At 44.0% G+C, this 21,719-nt stretch overlaps 1 protein-coding gene across 1 annotated transcript in view; it reads right to left on the bottom strand.

The window, feature by feature from the left end:
• Nucleotides 1–2,251: 2,251 nt before the first annotated feature.
• skila (SKI-like proto-oncogene a) overlaps nucleotides 2,252–21,719 on the bottom strand; it is a 32,867-nt gene continuing 13,399 nt past the window's right edge. The window contains exons 3-8 of the mRNA XM_085378886.1: nucleotides 12,209–12,301; nucleotides 11,615–11,703; nucleotides 9,520–9,662; nucleotides 5,996–6,366; nucleotides 5,111–5,341; nucleotides 2,252–4,070 (exon numbers count right to left, since the gene is read on the bottom strand). Of these exons, the coding sequence (XP_085235012.1) occupies nucleotides 3,828–4,070; nucleotides 5,111–5,341; nucleotides 5,996–6,366; nucleotides 9,520–9,662; nucleotides 11,615–11,703; nucleotides 12,209–12,301 (1,170 nt within the window). The 3' untranslated portion in view covers nucleotides 2,252–3,827. The remainder of the gene's footprint in view (nucleotides 4,071–5,110; nucleotides 5,342–5,995; nucleotides 6,367–9,519; nucleotides 9,663–11,614; nucleotides 11,704–12,208; nucleotides 12,302–21,719) is intronic.

Here is a 21,719-nt window from a genome sequence, read left to right as displayed (position 1 = left end):
TATGCAATGGTCATACACAGACACTGTTTCATGTTTCAGAACAGCATCGGGGGGGGGGGGTTGTCTTTTTTCCATCTATAACAGGATGTGTATCAACGAAATCAGGGTATTCTTTTTAGTGACCGGCCATCAGTGTGATCAGCTCTACTTAAAAGGCTAATTACAGCCTGAAGAAAAGAAAAGAGAAAACAAAGAAATCACACACCCAACTACAAATCAAACCACCTTCAAACACTTCAAAGGTCAACTTGTAGCCATTTACAAGTTCTCGTCACATAGGCGAATGGTTATGCAAATCTTGCATTCAAATCTGTTCATGTGGTAAATAAAACACAGCTACCTCCACTTTTTTTTTCCTTTTTTTTTTTTTTTTTTTTTTAAGTCAGTTGGGCAAAGTTCACACCTGTAAAAACTGTACAAACTAGATCCAAGTTCTCATAACACAGCAAAATGCAAAAAGGCCCAGCACGCCCCATTATTCTTTAGTCCTTTTTTTAATCATTGTGATGTGGTTTAAAAAAGTTAAACAGCGCCCCCATGTGTATAAAATGCAAACTACTCAGAAAGTACAGACCTCCCTTAGATATCTGCTCGTGTGTTGAATTTTTAATATATATATATATATATATTTATTTATTTTTATATATGTATTGATATATTTTTCAGCTGAAGAGGTAATTAAGTGAATAAAAACTAATACTGATTATATTCTAAGTGAGAAATGACGAGGATAATATATGATCTTAAATCAGGACACAATCGCACGTCCAGAGCTACATGAGCAAGTTTCTCCTGTTTCCCTTTTCAAAGCTGCTGTGCTTCAGTCAGACATTGGAGGCCCGCCCACAGACACACACACACACACATTCCAAACAAATTAGGCTACAGGTTATACTCTTCATGATCTGACTCTGACTTTATATTCAGCTAGCCTCTGATCCACTCGCGATATAAAACTTGCACACGTTCAATATTCATGCATATGAGCCAACTCAATCTGTGTGTCATGTGCAGGGAAATCTTTTTCTCTTTTTTTGTACATTAAACAGACCGATAGTGGCCCACAGATACAAAAAGTAAAGGGGCAGTAAACCATGCAAAGAAAAGAAAAGAAAAGTTTTCATTTTATCCACAAAGCATTTTCAATTTTGCTCAGAGGAGACAGAAGGGAGGAAAACAGCTTACATTACACAGTAAACAGTCCATTATGATGAAATCCACAAAAAAGTATTTCCATCAGTTCATAAAGAAGGGAGGGGAGTGTGTAACAAAGTAATATTTTCCTATTTTTTGCTGTTGTCCTGCATCGCATCTCAGTAAACCACGTGTTCCACTCCCCCACATCCACACAAAGTCAAGTTCTCACATCAGTTTTCATGAAGAAAGCAAAAAAGAAAAATAAACAAACACTGGGGCTGACTGAAGCCTCGGTTCTGATCCAAATATTATAACCTTTTAAGATTATTTATTTATAAGAACAGTTAATATATTAATGACTACTGTATTTACAAAGTGAATATAAATCTTTTAGTTAATACGTTAAATATTTTCTTTCATAATTTCAATAAAGGTTTAAATGGAACAACAGTAGAGTGTACATTTGTGGCATGGGGGTTGATTTTTACTGGTTTGTGCACCTGCACCTGCTTTTCTGACTGTCAACAAACCACAACTGCCCGCTTCTTCAGCTCTGTCATCGTAAAGGGAAGCTGTGTGAGAAAACAGGATGGAGCACAGTGGAATGTCTATCAATTTGCATTAATGGCAGATGCATTAAGAAAAAAAAGAAAAAAAAAAGCTCAGAGTTTAACCGAGGCAAACCACCTCCCACACCCCCCCACACACACGATTATTTACACACACACACACACGCACAAGCTCGCTCGCTTAACCGGGATCTTCTTAGTGGCAATAAAAAGCTCCTTTGCCTGGCAACTGACACAAAAGTTTTCTCTTCCTCTGGCTGGACGTCTGTAAGCTCTCCTGGGCTCTGACAAAAAAAACAAAACAAAAAAAGCAAAAACAAAAAAACGCTGCACACCCCCAGCTGATCTCACACAGGAGGTGGATGCACGGGCTGTGTGAGCGAGTGACTGTGGGAGAGGGGGCAGAGAGGGAGGCGCTGGCTGGGAGATCCTGTACAGTCTGGCTCGGGGGTGGGCAGAGGGCCTCAGACAACGGCAGCTGCCCCCGATTCTGACGGCACAAAAAAAAAAAAAAAAAGAAGAAAGAAAGAAAGAAAAAAAGCCTCCTTCGGTACCGCCGGCAAACGGGCCACCCAGCCTGCCGCAAGGGGTGAGGTGGGGGGAGAGTGCGCTAGTCTTCTGGGCCCTCAATTCTTCCCGCTCTTCCTCTCCCTGCCTGCCCGGTCCTGTTTGTTCAGTCAGGCAGAATAACGGAAAGCAGGACCCAAACCACCCTGGACTAACTGCCTTCACCTGCGACCCACTTCTCACATGCGAGCAGGGTGGGGATACAACGGTCTGCTAACAATAAAGAAGCCTGAAAGCAGAGGGGCAGACTACAACTTTGATCATCTGCTGGGAACTCTGGGGCCATTGTTCTGCATGAATGCCTGCACTGCACCGACGCGATCAAGTGTGTGCAGGCACGTAAGGATGTCGCATGAAGTATAGTAACACGGCACAGCTACCACGCGTGAGGGCTCTGCCTTTCTTCTTTCGGCTCGGCCCCCATGTCCAGACGCATTCCTTTCCCAGGGGATCTGAAGGGGGGGGGGGGGGGCACAACACTTCTTCAAGCCGAGCCTGAAACAGCAGTGTTTCCTTTCTATCTTGAAGATAGACAGGCTAGAGGTGAAAAAATAAAAACATAAAAATACACAGTGTTAAGGAGTTTCCGAGCAGAGGACAATGGAAGGTGTGCGCTCTTCAGAGGAGATGCGGGGCAACTGGCGGTTCATCTAGCAGACTGTTTGGTCTACATCAGGAGAGCCCAGGTGGCCCAGCAGAGGAGAAAACCAGTCTGTCGCTAGGAGCAGCTGTAGTGCAGGAAACACTACTCCCTAGCTAGCTACCTTGTAGAGATCACACCCAAAAACACTCATTTCAAGTTCAGCATCACTATTGGCATATTTTCATTAAGTCCATTTTTTTTCTTTTTTCTTTTTTTGTACAGTAAAGGTCTTTGTCCCCCATAAAGACTTGATGTTTTCGCATGTTACACAATGTAATAAAATGTCCGTGCAGTTTCCTGCGGTCGCTGGTACTTGGGCTTTACATACAGAAAGACAGAGTAGGGGCACGGGTCAGGCGGCGCCATGTGTTCGGGAGTGCTGGCTGCTGTGCCAGGTAGTAGCGTGATGTGACGTCCTCAAGGAGGAGCGAATCTGTATCCGAAATCTCAAAGTCAAAGTCATTATTAGCTCCAGAAACCAGTAAGCAGGAAGGGAGGGTCGTAGAATATGGATTGGAGAACAGGGAGGGTTGGGGTGGGTTATAGTGAAGGATTGAGTTGGTCTTCAGTGGACCAGTCTTCAGTCTGTGAAGCAGCTATTTGTTCAGTAAAAACTATAAATTAAACCCAACATACATGCCCAAAAACCTTTAAATACTGTTTAAAGAGAGGGAAGTGAAAATTTAAAAAAAAAAATAATTTTTTTTCCTTTTTTAAATGATCATTGAATTACAAAAACAAAAGTCAGTCCTACACTAAGCAAAAGGGGAGCGTAATGCACAACTTCAAATCAGCCTGAGGAGACGTGATGCTCCTTTCAGCTTTGGGCTGATCTTTTTGTGTCTGTACACTTGGCGGGTGATGAGGAAAGGAATGAGGGGGGGGAGGGGAGGCGCCCGGAGGGGCGGCAGTTACTTTTGGCCAGCCGCTGGGGCCTCTGAGCAGGGTGGGGAGTGGGCGTTAGGGGGTCCGGTGGAGGGAGTAGGAGGAGGAGAGGGGCTGCCTCCCATCGTGCCAGACTGGGCCATCTGCTGCTTCAGTTGGGCAATCGTGCGCTCCAGCTTCTCGCGCGCCTCCCGCTCCATGCGCAGCTCCTCCTGCAGCTCCTGCCGGTCAGCCTCCGCCTGCTCCAGCCTCTGACGCAGGTCGGACAACTGAAAGGAGACACAGAGACAAGCCACATTACTCTCACACATTTCCACATCTAATAGTAATCTGTCAACAGTCTTCATTTCAGATTTTTCTTAGCAGGCCCGCAACTGTTCATTCCTCTGCAAACTACTTTGGTCGTAAATATTTAAAGAAATGTTCCCAACAAATAATTAACTAAAGCCCAACATGACATCATCAAATTGCTGTGGCTTGTTCCGGCAACAGGCCAAAAAAAAAACAGTAAAATCCTCATAATCAGGCAGGTGTTAACCATCAAAAACAAACCAACAGAGACCCTGCATTTAGACACATAGTTGGCTCAGAGGCTTTTACAACACACACTGCAAAGTGGTGCAGACAGAATAACTACTGTTGTGTTTTGAGAGCTCTTAAACCATCAGTCAGAGTAACCATTTATTGTATTTTTCCCCTTTTAGCAGTAAACAAAGAAATGTGCACCAAACCTTTAAAAAAAAACAAAAAAAAAACCCCATGTTGAACTCTCAGAGCCACACAGAAATGTGCACACCCGTTCTCTTAACAAAGGGACAGCTTGATGCCAAAGGCAGGAGGTGGAAGAGCTCAGGCCGATGTAACAGAGATTAAGATTAGGTCTACTGAAACCCAAACAGACGTCTGAGTATGTGCTCCGCACAGACTCACACAGCATCACAGTAAATTCTTTCTATTTGACTGCTACGTTTAATAAGTGCAGCTCCAAATAATTTTACCTAAAAACCTGATTTAATCATGACTCTAGTAACTACAGATCCAAAGATAAATGTTTGTACATACATGCTGATGAAAATGAAAAGAGAACTAATTGTAAATGCTTAGCGAGCTCAACTTTAATATTAATATGCAGAGTGCTGTGTTAAAGTGTGCTTTGTTTCAGTCCCACTGGAGCTTTTCAATCTTAATGTCTTTAAGATAAAAAACGCCATATGTTAAGTGATGCAAGCCGGTGAACACACTTTATGTCACGGAGATTCACTCTGATGCAAAAGTCTGTGCATGCATGTGTTCCCCTGTAAGCCCGTACCTGTGCTGTGTAGTGGGCCTCTTGCTGGCGCTGCGCCCCTGGCTCGCAGGCGCAGGCCTGCTGTCGGAGCTGCTCCAGACGGGTTTCCAGCTCCAGCTGCTCCTGGCGGGCCTGGCCGAGCTGCCGTGCCTGCTCGCTGTGCACCGCCTCCAGCTCGCTGCGCAGCTCATGCTGCTCGGCGCTCAGCTCCCGTAGCCTCGCTGCTTCGCCTCCACGCAAAGTCTCCAGCTCCTGGGGGCACAAAGAAAAAGTCACATTTCAGTGACTCCTGCAAATGGTAAATAGACCGATTCGCATATATAGTCTTTCTATCTAATATTCACACTCTGATGAAATTTGGGGGTCCAGGATCTTGCAAGGATACTTTAACATGCAGGCTAGAGCACCCAGCAACCTTCCGACTACTACCTGCTCTACCGCCACATTACAGAAGCTCCACAAGGAGGCTGTTTGCTTCAGTTTGCTTACATTTTATTTCATCAGACATTTTGTCACCAATACTCTTTAATGGTGGCATCTCATTTTAGATTACAAATGCAATTTTCCCCAAATCCCATTAGTGGAGAACATAATTCAACTGTAGATGCGAATGTCACCATAATCTAGTTCAACTCAGTTTCCATGCATCCAAACTGAAATTAAACCCAGGGCTTTAATAATACGCTAAACGAGTGAAACACTGATTTATATGAACTGTTCTGCTGACTTGTGTTAAAAACTGGTGGAACAATCTGATACTGACACGTTCCACGTGATGGGAGGAAGTAATAGAGGGGGTTAGTGGAAGGTGAAGATCACCTCCACATCAAGGACACTTCTAATGGGCGGAAACAGTTATCGGCTCGTTGATCTCGGCCTCGTTTATCTTTCCGACCACCGACTCACCATTTCCAGCTGCAGCTGCTTGTGCAGGGTGGAGTTGAGCTTCTCCTGCTGCCTGCTGTACATCTGCATGATCTCCACAACAATCCTGTCCTTGTCGTCCTCCAGCCCCCCCACCGTCGCCACAACGCCGCTCGTGGCAGAGCTCACGTCCTTAGCTGCTACATCCGTTACCGATGACAACAGCGACGCAGGAGGAGGACGGGGAAGAGGGGTGTGGGCGGTGATGTGGGTGGCTTTCTTGTAGCCTGGGCTGCTCATCTCCATGGAAACTGCCTGGGTTTGGCATTCCCTCTCAGTGGCCGAGTCAGCAGCAGCACATTGGGATTTGGCCTCCCTGGCACCAGCAGCGACAGCAGGCGACGCGTGAAGATCTGAGGAAGGAGGGAGATGAAGAAGATGAAGAAAGAAGTTAAAAAGAAAAAGAAGAAGAAGAATGGTGGGTGAAAGACAGGAAGTGCGAGCCGTGCTAATGCACACTGCCACCCGCGCTTAGTAACACCCTCGCACAACCTCATAAACGCCTGCAATTCTTCCTCAGCACCAGTGCACTCACACAGCGCACAAGTATGGCTCGGCAACAGCTGACGAACCAAACACTCGCCCACAAATTTTCTGTGTGTTTGCCCTCAGACGCACGCAGAATAGAGAGGAATAAAGGGCCATGTGTGGGAGCCGCGCTGCTCTGCGTGGGCTCCTCCACTGTTCAAACCCTGGCTTGTTCCCTCGCTGCGGCCTGGGAGGAGGAGCATCATGGGAAACAGTGGGTAGGGTGGTAATCTCTGGCAGTATCGTAATTTAATTTGATTCCAATCGCTTAAATGAGAAGGAGAAGACTAGTTTCATCTCTAGTTCAGTTCCAGCTGACCTGGTTTTAATGTGGGTGACTGGCTAATAAAAAGGTTAGAATTATTTAAGCACCTCTCTGACAGCTTCCTGTGAGACAACTGTGACGTGACAATGTAATTTGAAATATAACTTGTTTCATAATGACTAAAATTGATATGTATGTGAGAGCTGGAGAGATGTAGAAAAAAAAGAATCAGGTGTTGGGCATCTCTGGATGTTTAGTGCCCAATGTCTCTTTAGCCACTATGTAGGCTAATAAGAAATAGAACTTGGAGGAAAATATGCTATCAAGTGTAAAGTCATCAAAATGAATTAAAAAACAAAAAGCACCAAGAAGCTATAAAGCTCAACAGTGATGCTTAATGTGTTTTCAAATGTGATGTGTGAGTTTCAGAATTTCCACAGCACCGGTGCTTAACGATTCTCTTACATTTTTGATTCTGTGGAGTTAGAAATTCATTTTTTTGAATCTCCCTCAGGCTTGGTGATAGAAACAAAGACTTGCTGTACTTCCAAATTCATTTGCACTTCATTTATCCACTGAGGTCAAGGTTGTTCATTTGTGGAGTTCTCGCAAAACAAAACAGTGTTTTTAAGGTGGAATTTTTAAAAAAGCAGCCTCTCTGCAGTAATCTTACGATCCCATAAGCCACGAGGAGACTTAACACAAAGGCACAGACTACAGATAGAGTTGTTTTCTTTGCCCAACAACACTTGCGGAAAGTGCCCTAGTGTGCTGCTCTGCTGGGCTTAGCTTCACTCACAAAATACAAGATACAAGATCCAACTGGCACAGTGACACACAAAAACACAAGTGCACAAATGTAGGTTAGGTATGGCAGTGTATTTGAACCATAAGCTCGCAGACAGACAAAAATGATGATGAAGAAGCAGGTGGGGAACAAGAAGAAGATAATGATGAAGAAGGCGAAATGGTGAATGGTGACAAAGACATCAGGAGAACAGAGGGTAATGATCATGCAGCATGTGCGTGACAGGAAACGGGATGCTCTGTACACAGCATGTTGGACCCGGAGAGGACAATCATTTACTGACTCAAACTGGCTAGTGCATGTGTGTGCCTGCACACACACCCAGATCCATGCTCTGAAGTGCACAAATAACAGGCGTGAGTCATTGGGTGGTAGATCAAAAGGAAATAAACAGAGGAGAGAGAGAGACAACCACAAAAGGAAGAGTGAACGGCACAGATATAACAGGGGGAGGAAGGCATTAAATGAGGGGAGAAAATGTTTAAAAAAAGAAAATGATGAAGGGGTAGAAGGCTTGAGATGAAAGAGGCAGAAGGAAGTGCAGGAGCAAACGGAGAACCCGCTCAGAGAGGAGGATGTGGCGACAGCTGATGGGAAGAGAAAGAGGGAGGAGAGACGGACTGGTCGGAGAAGAAAAGAGGAAAATGCCTGAGAGGAATGAAAGAGAGGGAGGGCGACAGCTTGGCAGTCAGACGTGGTGAAATAATGGCATACAGAGAGCATTCCTGTGATTCATCCTCTCTCTCTCTCTCTCTCTCTCTCTCTCTCTCTGTATAGACGTAGATTATATAAAAATATACAGTACACACACATCTCATTAATGCAGGAAAAACATGAACGCATACACATGAAAACACACACGAGGAGGTCATGGCCGTTTCCACCCCGCCAACACCGAGGTGTCCCCTGAGATACCACAGATGCATCTCTAAATAAAAGCTGAACTGCCAATTTGTCACATGACACTGCACAGCTGTGAATATGGCTCAGTTTTAGGGCAATTTTGATGACACAAAAATGTTTGAAAACTACTGGAATAACCAAATATCGTTCGTACTGAGTGTTTGTGGAAAGCGTTTATACGAGCTCTAGTTTGACAATTTTCAGCTAGAAAATAGTGGAACACAACTTTGTCAGAGATCACACTCCATGTAAATGTTTTTTTTGTCTTGTTATAGCCAAAAAATATGCACTGTTAAAACAGTCTGAATGTGTGTGTGTCTCCAGTCAGTTTTATGCTTTTTAATTAGTCAAACTCCAAGTAACTTTCCATCTTCATGTCTGACACCGTTAATTAAAGAAAGACAATCTGTGTACAGAAACTCTTCCTCTACCTGCCCACTCACGCTGGGTTCTGCAGCTAGACTCAGTGTCTCTGCAGATGTGCAGCTCTTATTAACTGCTGGAGATCTAAGGCCTGTTATTAAATGGATAAACTGGAAGCAATTTCCTGCCTTTTGGCCCATTATCGGCTCTGCCATTTTCAGCTTTTCACTTGAACATAATTACAGAGCGTCAGCTGTTGCTTTTAATTTCACAAGAAGGTCAAGTAAGACAGGGTATGATCTTATTTGTTGTTCTATTTGGCTGATTTGTATGGTTTCCAAAAAGCATGATGAAGTCAGATTATCTTGGCAGCTTTGTGTCGGAGGAAGTCACATCATCTCTGATCAGATTTTTCTTCTCGTTTACACGACAACAAACATGTTCCTGCTCTGCTTATCCAACATCAAATCCCTCAGGCAGAAGGCAACAATAACATGGTCACTGATTTATTTCTAATCCTAATTTGAAGACCAGATTGTGTGTTTAAGTGGTTATAGCATGTATGTTGAGCCATTAAAAAGCTTTACACGCGTCTTTGCTGGTTAATAATTCAGCTCTGCTGGGTGTATTATTACTGACCCATTGGCGGCTCGTCGTGGCCCAGCACTCTGCGACTGTAGTGGTGTTTGAGCAGTGCGCTCAGCATCTCGGGGCTCATCTCTGCCTCCCTTCGCAGTGACACATTGGGAGCCACCATCTTATCATATGTGTACATGTAGTAACTGGAAGAAACAAAAAGAGAAGGCATTTAAGCACTCAAATAAACATCATCTAATTTTGAATCAATTCACAATTTTCTTCATTAACACCAACATTTGTCTGGTTTCTAAATATGTAAGGACTGAATTAAGCATCTGTTCTTTGCCCTTTTATTCTAGGCATACAGGAACTAGCGCCACCTTTTACATAATCTTGTGTTTGAAGCGATGATCGTACCAACAAATTATTGACTCGGCAGCTACTTTAACTAATGTGGCGTTTGCTCTAGCCCAAAGTAAATGGACGCTGGGAAGGCTGCAGGAAAAAAAAAAAATCTCTGCCACATGTTTACAGGATCTCAGCCTAAACACATCTTTTGCATATCACAAATGTTCAAGTAGTGGATGCAACTGGGAGAAAGAGAGATTGTGCTGTGAGATACTCCCAGGCCACTAAACCAACACTGTTTCATGATGGTGTGAAGGGAAGTTAAAGAGAGGGAGAAAAAGAAAGGAGGAGAAGAGAGGAGCTTTGAACCCCTCCCCCATCAGCAGCCCCCTCCAGACAGAGCTGAGGCTGGAACAGTGAACTAGGGTAAGAATGGCAGCTCAGTGGGACTCTGTGCTTCGTTTTCTTCCAGAGCAGACACACAACGCTTGGTCTGTCTGCTCGCCTGAATGAAAACCACTCCTCTACATGAAACGGCTCAGAAGCAACTGAATAATGTAAGCCTGGCTTGTATGTGACAAGTGTAGCACTAATGGATGTTTGCGGCGATCCAGATTCGACTTTAAGTGCTGCGGATGTCTGGCACGACATCCAACTGTTAGGGCGCTGCATTATTACCAACTCTGGGATGCAAAAGACACACTGCAAACTGGTCTTGACTGGTTTGTACGTGTAGCAATCGTGTGATGCTGACAGGTGACCAGAGCTATAATCCCTCCAATTTGTCTGGCCTGGAGTCTGCAGGCCTCCACGCAGTCAGTAAGTCACAGGCAGTCACATGTAGCTATGGCTTTAATCTGGGTCAGATTACTGTGAGCCACATCTAAACAAGAGCTGGTGTCCCCTGGGGATGGAGAGACGGTGGGAGATGCAGAGGGCTTGGAAACGAAATGAGGAAGGAGCGAGTGAGGGAGAGGAGGAGGAGGAGACGAGGGAGTGCAGTCACAAGAAATTAAAAGAAGAGGAAGAAACTGAAGCCAACACAAAACTTAAAAACATACACCTATAATATCTGGCAAGGAGAGTCTTATCTCTTCTCCGTGTTTTTACAGATAACACCAGGCCATCTGGCACAGATTCAGGTATCGATAAGTCCTTAAATAACTGCAGCTTTTAATTTTGTCTAGCACAACCAACTAAAACCATCTTTAAAGTGAATACCACTCGTCTCCTTCAGCAAGATTTAATAGAGTTCTCTACACTGGAAAAATAAAACAATGTGAGGGGCAACAACTGCTTCATTCATTGATTATGCAAGTTAATATTCATAATTTCAGACATTTCAGATTTTTGAACAAAGTCCAAAAATTTTCTAATAACCAGAAAACTCTTCACACATGTTGATTTCCTGCTTTTCTTTTTTTTTTTATATGAAAACACACAGAATATGTTTATTTATGCAGCACACAGTTTTAAAGGCAGCCTGCTGTAGGCTATTAAATTTTCAAAGATGAAACAAATAATCAAGGGAAGAATCTTCTTCATCTTGCTACATCTCTAAAACCACCAAATAAAAGTGGCACTAAGTTTGAGATGGTTAATTAATGCTGTTTATTAACAGGAAAATATTGTGATAATCATCATTTATTAAACCAGAATACCACACGCTCTCTGCTTTTCGACTCCGCTTTATATCTTTGTTGGAGAAATTTGATCTCTTTGGTGCAGTGGAGATCAGAAATATGATAGTTACAAGCCTCAAAGCTTTTACTGGAATAACTGACTTAGGGTTAATAAGGTGTAGTACCTGGGATGGACCAGGGTGGGGTGTCCTGGCTCCTCCTTAATTTCTGAGAAAAGCCGGTTGAACACAAGAGTCGGTGGAGATGCTTTTCCCTGTTGGAAACGCAAACAAATAGATAAATGTGGCACAAAACAAAAAAACAAACAAAAACAAAACTGCACATCTTCCATCCTCATATATTGATTGGTGAACAGCCTTCACAGCGCATTAGATAAATTATTACAAAAGCAATCAGATGCATGAACGTGCACACACACACACACACACACACACAAATACGTGGAGAAAGACAGCGGAAGGAGAAAGAAATGTGCTGCACGTGGCGCTCTTGGAGCCATAATATAGTTAATATGCATGCATACATGTGAAAGGGGGATCATCCATCAGGCATCAGTTGAGACACTGGGCACGTTAGCGGGGGAGGGGGCGAGGAGCAGAGCAGCTTGGTACAACAGAGGAGAAGCATGCCGCTATGAATGAGTGAGCAGGGGGTGTGTCTATCAGTGGGGGGGGGGGGGGGGGGGGGTACCTGAGCGTGGAGGAAGGGGGAGGAAAGGAATGGGGGAAGGTGTCACAGGGAGGGAAATTATAACTGACCTTTCTCGCTGGGTCAGCATCAGCCAACTTGTCGCCGGTGGAGCAGATATCTAACGAGGGTTTCCTCACCTGGCTCTCCTCCTCCACCACCTTCTGAAAACAGAAGGAGAGAGAAAGAGAGATGGTGGTTAAATAGACGAGCAAAGACACCCCAAGGTTAAATACAGCAGAGAGCGAGAGGAAGACACAGATGTAGTGCTGCACCGAATACATTTGTTGGAATAGTCTGAACGACTCAAAATGAGCATTTCCGTCAGGAGGTGTGAGAATGCGAGGAAGCATGCAGAGAGGAGAGAAATTACACCAGGCACGCAGACGCAGAGGGGGAAAGATGGAGACAAATGACACTCAAGATGTAAAGGATGGATACAAATGTGTGCAGAAGTAAGTGAACTAGCCTGAGCTGGCCATAATGCAGCTGTGAGGAAAACGAAGGCAGCGAGGAAATGGATAACCTGGTGTCGCAGCCGAATGAGCCCGTAGTGGAAGGCCTATGACTAAAACAGGAAAAAAAGCCTAGCTGTGAGTCGACGCGGCCTGTTGCTACACGCTTCTGAGCGTGTCAGACATCGGCATACATGCAACGCAGCTGGAATCAAAACACGCGCTGTACAGGAAAATGTACGTTTGTGTTTCCTGTGTCAGCGTCATACCCTCAGAGGATGTTGAGTAAGAACTGCCTGCTGCCTCTAGTTTTGTCTATCTCACCGTTTCGTTTTGGGTTGAGGTTTTTTTTTTTTTTATATCCAGGCCACGCTCGGCGAGAGGCCACAAGCTGATGTAGCTGATGCTTATCTGTGACAGGCAGGCCTGACACACATGCTCCGTGCATTTCACAAACATGGTCTACCTAACTGACAGGTAACAGAGACAGCAGAGGAACAACAATGCACAGCATCGCAATGCGAGCCGTTAGGGAGCCCACAGCGACCGACACACAGCAGATTGAGAAGGGAGATGCAGAGAGAAGAGAGATGGTAAGAAGAGGAAGGAGACGAAAGAAGAAGGGGAAGAGAAAAGTGTGAAAGCATCAATAATTGACTTAGTACCCGTTTAAAGCCCGCTATAAAACGTTTATCCACAAAACGCAGACACACAAGCTCTCAGTGAATAATAAACAGGCAGCTTTTCATCAGCTGGACTAAAGGATTTTCCTCTGTGCTGTACCGGCTAAGAGCTTGTGTCATTACCAGCGCTAAACAGCCTCAGAACAATGCCAGCAAATAACTGTGACAGCCACGTATTAGCCGCTTATCATTTATACCGGTCCAGCAGCAGCCTCATTCAGCAGCTTAAGCATGTATTATTTACAAAAAACAATTATTCACCTGTTACATATTCCACGAAGCACACATGATCATTTTTATTTATCTATTCACCTTCTGTTTCGCTACCTAGAGAAGCCACAGCGTCTTTCTTAAAAGAATTCATGTGGCCCTCGAAGAATTGATGTGACACACGGATACCTCTAAATGCCATCTTACTTGCACATAACAGTCGATACCAACATCTATTTTTAACAGCAATTAATTCACGGCAAGTGAATGTGACCTGTGACTTTATGCTCTGTACCTCCACCTCAAATCACAACTTCTATATTCATCAGCAAAAGAAAACAAAAAAACAAAACTAGTAGTAGTGATTTGCATGAGAGTTTTTCTGAACTGTATGTAGGGGGGATAGTCCCTTATTTACAAGGCCATGCATGAATGAGCATGTTCATGCAAATGTTAAAAGGCTGGAGCCGTATGTGTGAGCCAGGTGTGGTTGTTAGTCTGTGTGTATACAGACGGGACCTCGATCATTTGTGAATGTTTATGGTTAGTGTGTTTTTGGTTTTTTCCCGTTTCCCCTTCCAGCACTGCAGCACTGAGTGGAGGAGGGGGAAGGGACAGAGTGAACAGCTCAGAAAGAGAGAGGGGTGACAGGGAAGAGACAGAGAGAAGGAGGACTGACAGAAACCACGATGTAACCACTGCAGTGGTGTGGCGGTGAGCTGGGTCTGTCCAATGTAAAGAATGGTGTGTGTGTGTGTGTGTGTGTGTGTGTGTGTGTGTGTGTGTGTGTGTGTGTGTGTGTGTGTGTGTGTGTCAAACACATACAGAGGGAGCGCATGGGCCAAACTGATAGTAACGTCAGGTCATACAGAGGTCTTTCATCTGCTTGATCTCTACAACGACAGATGTTTGGCTGCTAAGACGACTGACAGCTCATTAAAGGCTAGGTCTGCACCCTCCTTTGTCTGTGTGTGCATGTGTGTGTGTCTGTATTTGCAAGGACCAATTAGACCTTGAGAGCGAGGACATTACTGGTAAACAAGGACATTTTGGCCAACGCTCATTTTGGGGCTGTTTGAGGGTCAAGACTGTAGGTTTTATGGTTAAGGACAAAGAACAGATTAAGGTCCAGGGTTTTCCCCTCATATCTGACGCCAACTAAAGAAGTCTGGAAATTCCACCAAAGGAAAATCACCAGGAAATAAATAAATAAATAATAAAATTTAAACCCATGGCTTTGCTTCATTAGTTTTGCTTTGTTTTCTAATTTTAAACTACTTATTAAACCGCAGTCGAAAAAGTATCTCAATAAATGTTATCCTATAAAAGCTCATAAGAATTACACCAAAAGGATTATAATTTGATTCAATCTTTCATTTGATCGAGTCACAAAAGTTTAGAAGGTGTGAATTCAAAAATGATTTAAGAATTTAATACAAATCGCTAGGTCTACCTGCAGTACTTTTAGTGCCCACAGAGAGGCCGCAGGCCACACTTTGGCAATCACTGATATACAGTCTGTGTGACTAATGGTGGTTACAGGCATAGTCACCCTTCAAAAGGAAACTCCCAGGGTCTGGGTTTTAGTATAAATGTGAGAAACACCCAGAAAACACAGTAAAAGAACAAGGCTGCAGGTGGGCCATTACTTCTGTATGTTCTGTACCCACACACAGACCAAACAAACATGCACGTGTGTGCGCTACACTAATGGCTGCCTGTCGCTCCCAGTGACTCCTGCATACCTGACAGCTGACGGCTTAACGCCCACCACCCACTCACGCACACACGCACGCACACACCCCTGCTCATTATTCCTGCTGCTCTGCACTCTCTCTTCCTTAATGAATATGTGCCAGTGCAAACATTTGCACATTTCGGCACTACTACCATTTTCCTCACCTTCCCACCCCCACCTTGCTTTATTAAAAACACACCAAACTGCTACTGGGTCCTAATCTGCAATAACGAAGTACCTCTCTTATCTGGGGTGCCTCTGCAACACACAAACACACAACTAACCCCCTTATGTCTCCAACCCTTTGTCAGGCTGAAGCTCGCCTTATGACAATGTGGATTAGCATTCCACACACTCACTCGGCTGAACTCTGCTCTGTTGATCCTAATCACCAGCAGTCTGTCTGCTGCTGCAGCTTCACGCTGGCTTGTCCCACCACTGTGTAGCTGGATGTAGCCGCAGCCATGTGAACTCACAGTGACCCATTTTTTCAGCATACGTGACATTTCTGCAGCAGACGCTTTAATGGAGTAGAAAGTGGTTTTTCTAATGTGTGTCTGTGTGTCTTTGTAAAGTGCCAGTAAATCAAACAGTAACAAGCGGCACTTTACTACGCAGGCACCCATGACTGTACATTAGCATGCACAGTCTGGCAGAGCAAATGTATTTAAGCGATAGCCCACACAGCAAAGGAGCATTTCAATGGGAGCATGGCATTCTCCTGTGAGCAGGGAAAAAAGAAAAGATGCTCTAACTGCGCATTTTTGCAGCTGGTTGAGGTTTTTGTTCATTTTTGCTAGAACCAAGATGAAGTAGATTGCATACCTCGCCACGTTGCCAACGAGCTGCTGCCTGACTGGGGTGAAGGCTGTCAACCTACAAAAGTTGACAGTGAATTTCTTCATACCTGAAGACTGCACTTCATTTAAGTGAGTCTCCTTCAGCTCATCCTGACAAGACAACAAGCAGAGTCTCTTTTTCCTACTCTTGGTGTAATTTATATGAACCACATATGAACCAACGCAGACTGACACACACACACACACACACACACACACACAGCAAACAAGCCCGAGGTCAAGCGCCACTCCACTCCTGTCACGTGGACCCACTAAATGACTGCTGTCTCAGTGCACATAAACACACACGTGCAGTTACTCTTTGCTATAAATACACATCCGGTCCCCATACATGCATAATAAAACACACACCAGGCTTACCCCTCTAACAAACACATACACATAAGATGGAGCAAACTGGCACTTGCGGTCTCTGTTAGTTAACAAATCTCAGGAAAGTCACAGGTTACTTCAGCTCAAACTTGCACGATAAGCTGACAGAAAACCATTTCAGGAACTTATGTAAAAAGAAGTTACAGCTCATTTCCAGCTCCGTAAACTCTACTGGAGTAGGTCTGCAAAACTCGCAGATCAAAATAATCTCTGTTTATCTTATCACGAGCCTCTCACTGAAATAAGCTGTATTAACTCCTCCTGACTGGCTGCTCATCGCAAACAGAAGGTTTATTTGGGCTTGTGTGCTCACAGCAAAAGCCATGTGAATGCGTGACGACAACAGAATAAAAATATACCCACTGTTTGACAATATACAGAGCCAAAAGTAGAAAATCCTACCTGAAACCGAGTGTTTAGAGCAGTCTGAAGCCTGAGCTTTAGGCTCGTAGGGATTATGTGCACATACGCTGACCTCATTATTTCAAAGTCTGACCATGTTTAATATGGGTATCCAGCATTGTAACAGCATATACAGAGAAGAAAATAAGAAAAGCGTAACGTTTCACCTTTAACCTCCTAAGACCTGAACTCTTCCACGGCATGCATTTTTAATTTCTCTTTGATATTTTGTGACCTGATGAATGTAAAGACAAAGAATTACCTGATTTTTTGGTTTTACCTAATTTTTGTTTCTAAGAAAAATGAGAACCACATATGAGGATATTTATTTAAAATTTCGATAGAACAGTAGCAGTATAATGTCCTCGTAAGTGGATATCAGGCCCTTGTAGAGCAAATTTGAGTTACTTGTATTGCAAATAAACATTAGCTGCAATTTTATTACTGAATCCCTTCTTTGCCTTCATTATAAATATTTTGCTCTTTGTTCAGAGAAAACACTACAGATGTGTTAAAACTTTAAAAGCCTGCCCAGGATATAAAAAGCTCATACAAACACAACAGCAAGTCTTGACACGCCTGATCTTATCTAGGCCATAATAAAGAGTGGGCAAGCCTTGATCTGACCTTTCATCCCACAGCAGCAGTGTGTTTGCGTGTTTTTAAAAACCCTTCTGTGCCCTCACACACACGCACAGCTGGGAACCACTCTCTTCACATCTGCTGAAACCGTGACATCAGTTGCTGGGTATGAAAACTGAAAGAAAACCCCAACGAACACCACAACCCATTTCAGGGGACATGAACGTAAGTGCGTCCCCATCCTCCAATCATTCATGTGCCTGGCATTCAGGAGAGGAATGGAGATGCTGAACGGATAGCAGCAGCAGGAGGAGGACGACGACAAAATGATGCAGCTTATTCTCCTTTTTCCTCTCAGAGGAGGAAGTGAAAATTGTGTGTGTGCGTGTTTCTTTAGGCAGTCAGAGAGGACTAGGAACACACACGTACGCAGACACACTCGGAGAGACAGTCACACCCTGTCTGTTTCTAGACCACATCCTGTACTGCTGTAGTCGTCAACTGTGTCAAAGATCGAGCAAGAGATACATTGTTTTATATACACTTCCTGGCTGAACTGCAAAAACAAGGCACATTTATTTATCTCTGTAAACTCAAAAATCACCAAACGGCTCAGACTTTTCCACTGTTTTTGATCCTTTAAGTAGGTATGCACAATGTTTAAAGTAGTGTCGAGTGTTTTTATTCACTTCATTTCCCTGTTGTGTTCCAAGGAAACAAAGATGTGTTCTTTACAACAAATAACTGACATATATTAAAATCGTTCAGCTGTACGAGAGATAACCATCGGCCACGGGGTTCTGGCTGATAACTGTGCATCCATAGTTTTTAATAGATCAAACAACATACTGTGCATTTGGGAAAATATAGAAATAATCTGTGGTTGCAGCAACACCACTTTCTCTGTGCAGCTCCCACTCAAATCACAATTTTTTATATCCGTCGACCTCCGCTGTGGTTTAGCCGCTTATCCTTTTGCCTGCAATTAAGATCAGACAACTGTACGCTGGTCTTCTGGGTTTGATTTGGGTTTTACTGGGTGCTCTGGTGGTCCCACCTGGCCCCCATACATAGACACAGACGCTGGAGGGTTTTATATGGAGGTCTTAATCCAGTAAGCCATTTATCCACGGACTGGGAGCCACACTTTGTTTCAGCAGCCAAATCAATAACAGCCCACAGGGGAACCGGGCAGCAAAGTGGGGCAATTAAAGGAATACACTTTTAGTAGAGGCTCTGTGATTAACTCACCATAGTGAAATGAGATCACTTCGAGGTCTGGCTGTTTGGTTCCTGACAAATATCAGTTACATTTTAACTTGAGATACTCGGGAGATTGCTCAACTAAATTTTTCATTCACTTTGGCACTGCAACGGCAGATAAGCGGGAAAGAAAACAGAGCAGGGCACGCATGAGGACAGGTCTGACAGGTGGACGCTGAGACAAACAGGTGACAGAAGGAAACAGGAAATAAAAAAGGGGGGGCAGCCGAGACAAATGAGGAGAAAGAACGACAGCATGTGACTGCTTGTCTGTCTGTGCCTTCCCCCAGACACGCACACACCTGTTCCTCCCCCTTTCCAAACACAAAGAGTAAGACTAAAGCCAGACAAGCACACTGATAAGCCAGACCAGTCATGCTCGACAGACACACACACACACAGGTTCATTCCCAACTTGTGTTTGGCTTCGGGCCTTGAGTACATTTTTGCGCCACAAAGGCACTCTGTCTAGACAGTCATCACATGCACGTCAAACACACACACACACACACACACACACACAGCTTTTCCTCTCCCTGACAACATGCTGAACTCCTTCCTCTAACAGCTACAGTTCCAGTCAGCCATTTTACAATCCACACACTGCAGCCTTGATTGCGAGAACAAATGGGACCCAGTGGAGAAACGGTTAATGGGCAGTCTATGGCAGAAAATGAAGCGAGTTATAAAAGCCATCTCTCCCCACTAATAAACGCACAATCTACTGTCCACCGACTGTAGCTTTACGGCAGACGGGGGTTTAATTTGGAGAGCGGCAACACTATTTCTCTGGGATTCTTCACATAAAAAAAAACAAAAAAACAAACATGTTACAATTTTTCTCAAAAAGGCGCCTCTTGAAGCTCTCTCGATCAATTTTTCTATTCATCTCCCTCCCCCCCTTTCTCCGTTTCTCATGTTTCACCGTCAACTCCCAGGCGGCAGCTTCCAGTGTGTGTTCAAAGCAGTGTATGTGGAGGGTTGTAATGATGTTACCTCATGAATGGACAAATTGTCTGACTGGAATACACTATGTAGGCTGCACAGACTAAGGTAATCCCCACCCCCACACCTCACATACATACAGCCCCTATGACACTGTATATATTATTGTAGAGGGTGAAAAATATACTTCTGGTGAAAATGATTAATTTGCCACTGACTCTGTGGATAAAACCAGTTTTCCTGGGTCAAAATGGGAGGGTGATAGCTGACAGAAAACTGGATTTTTCTGTAATTGTATAGCCCCAAACGACCTGAAATAGTTTAATCGACCAATCCATAATCAAAAAATACCCTGAGAAACAGATAAACCTGTAGATATCTACCTTTCCTTTTACAAGTGATATCTCAACGTTTTGGGCAAAAAGGACAGCTCTATTTTGCTCATTTTCAGCTCTAGTCTTATTCTTGGACTCCACTAGAGTAGCTTTGAATGAGTCAGTCTTATACTGCGTGTTGGTAAAACACATCAGTTCAAGTGTCTATTTTTTTAGCTCCTTTTTCGCTAGCTTTAAACCAGCTTTCTTCTGATTGGCTGCTCCCAGCAAACAGAAGGTTTGAGCAGTTGAGCATTTAAAGCAGTTTAAAGTTTAAAGGCTGAGCATTTGGCTCACAGGGATTACATGCACAAAGTTCATAAATTGAACATTTAGTCATGTTTATTGAGCATCTAGTACTTTTAACAGTATATATATGAAAAAAAAAAAAAAAAAGGAAACGGCTCGTAGGTCAAACACCTACAAAAATGTTTGCTGGGTTTCAAATTCTCACCTTTGAAAAAGGTGCAGTACATATAAGAAATCCCTTTGAAATCTGGCACGGTATGCCATATATAATCTTAGCATCCCCAGAAGAAATGATGAAACACACTCAAAGGCCTTGTGTGGTTGTTATCCACAGACATTGCATCAGTGGCAAGAAGTACAACTGCATTATGTCACTTGAAATCATCAGCCTGCACTGCAGTGATTAATAGTGATGAACAGACAGTGTGTGTTGCTAAATAATACAATTTTAGCCATAATCACACAGCTGTTTTAGAAAGGAAATATGATTCAGCCTTGTAAAAGAGAGACTGGCTGTAGCATTCGGAGGAAGATCTATGATATCTGAAATGTAATTTAGTTGCTCTCCCTGCTGCAGAGAGACAGAAAAACATTAAAAACAAAACTCCAACCAGGTTCATGTCACGTTCAGAGCAATATTATGCGAGTGTGATGGTTCTGACTCCCATCTACTCAAGGTAAGTCATTAGATTAACGTGATGCATTATAGGCCTGTAGTGAACGTGTCTAGTAACATTCATCCTGGAAATGAGGGTGTGATTTTTTTATTTTTTCTAATCTTCACCCGACTCAAACACAGAGGGCAAACTGAACGCACGTGAGCTCACCATCACTAGCACAGCAGCTCAGTGCGACACGTTTCCTCTCCAGGGCCCACACCCACCCCCACCCCAGTACGTTAATTATGAAAGCTGTTGGGGGCTCACCTAAGTGAGTCAACCAAGCCAGGAGCCGCAGACATATGCGCACGCGAGTGAGCAGACATCTGATCAAACAGCGGCTCCTTCAAACAGCAAAGGGTAGGAGGATGACGTCGTTTCTGCGAGCAAACTGTCGCGCACCGATGTGCACGCAGACTCGAGCAGACACACTTCGTTCTCCCAGGAGGACGCAGCGACTGAGAATGAGGCCAGTGGGCCCTTGTCGTCTCTGTGGATGACTGTACTCATCACGTGAGCTTTACTTGGGCCTGTGTGTGTGTGTGTGAGACAGAGATTTAACATCTTTAAAAACCAAAAGAGAAACTCTAGAGAAACGTGCCACCATAGGATGCTGTGCAGAGGTAGGTTACTAGTTCAAATCTGCAATTAGGGACAAAGATGCACACACTCTGCTGTTGCCATCAAAAAACACAAATCAGCTGCCTGGTTTTCTATATAAGGGAACTTGGCTTACTATTCATATTGGATGAAACAACTCGGGAGTGCTTGGAGATAGAGGGGAGTGAGA

The sequence above is a fragment of the Diplotaxodon limnothrissa genome, linkage group LG18 (genome assembly GCF_057381915.1).
Source record: "Diplotaxodon limnothrissa isolate DT_005_m linkage group LG18, D_limnothrissa_male_GT1.1, whole genome shotgun sequence".
NCBI classification, from domain to species: Eukaryota; Metazoa; Chordata; class Actinopteri; order Cichliformes; family Cichlidae; genus Diplotaxodon; species Diplotaxodon limnothrissa.
Note: the sequence above shows the minus strand (reverse complement) of the source record. Positions and strands in the feature narration are given on the sequence as shown.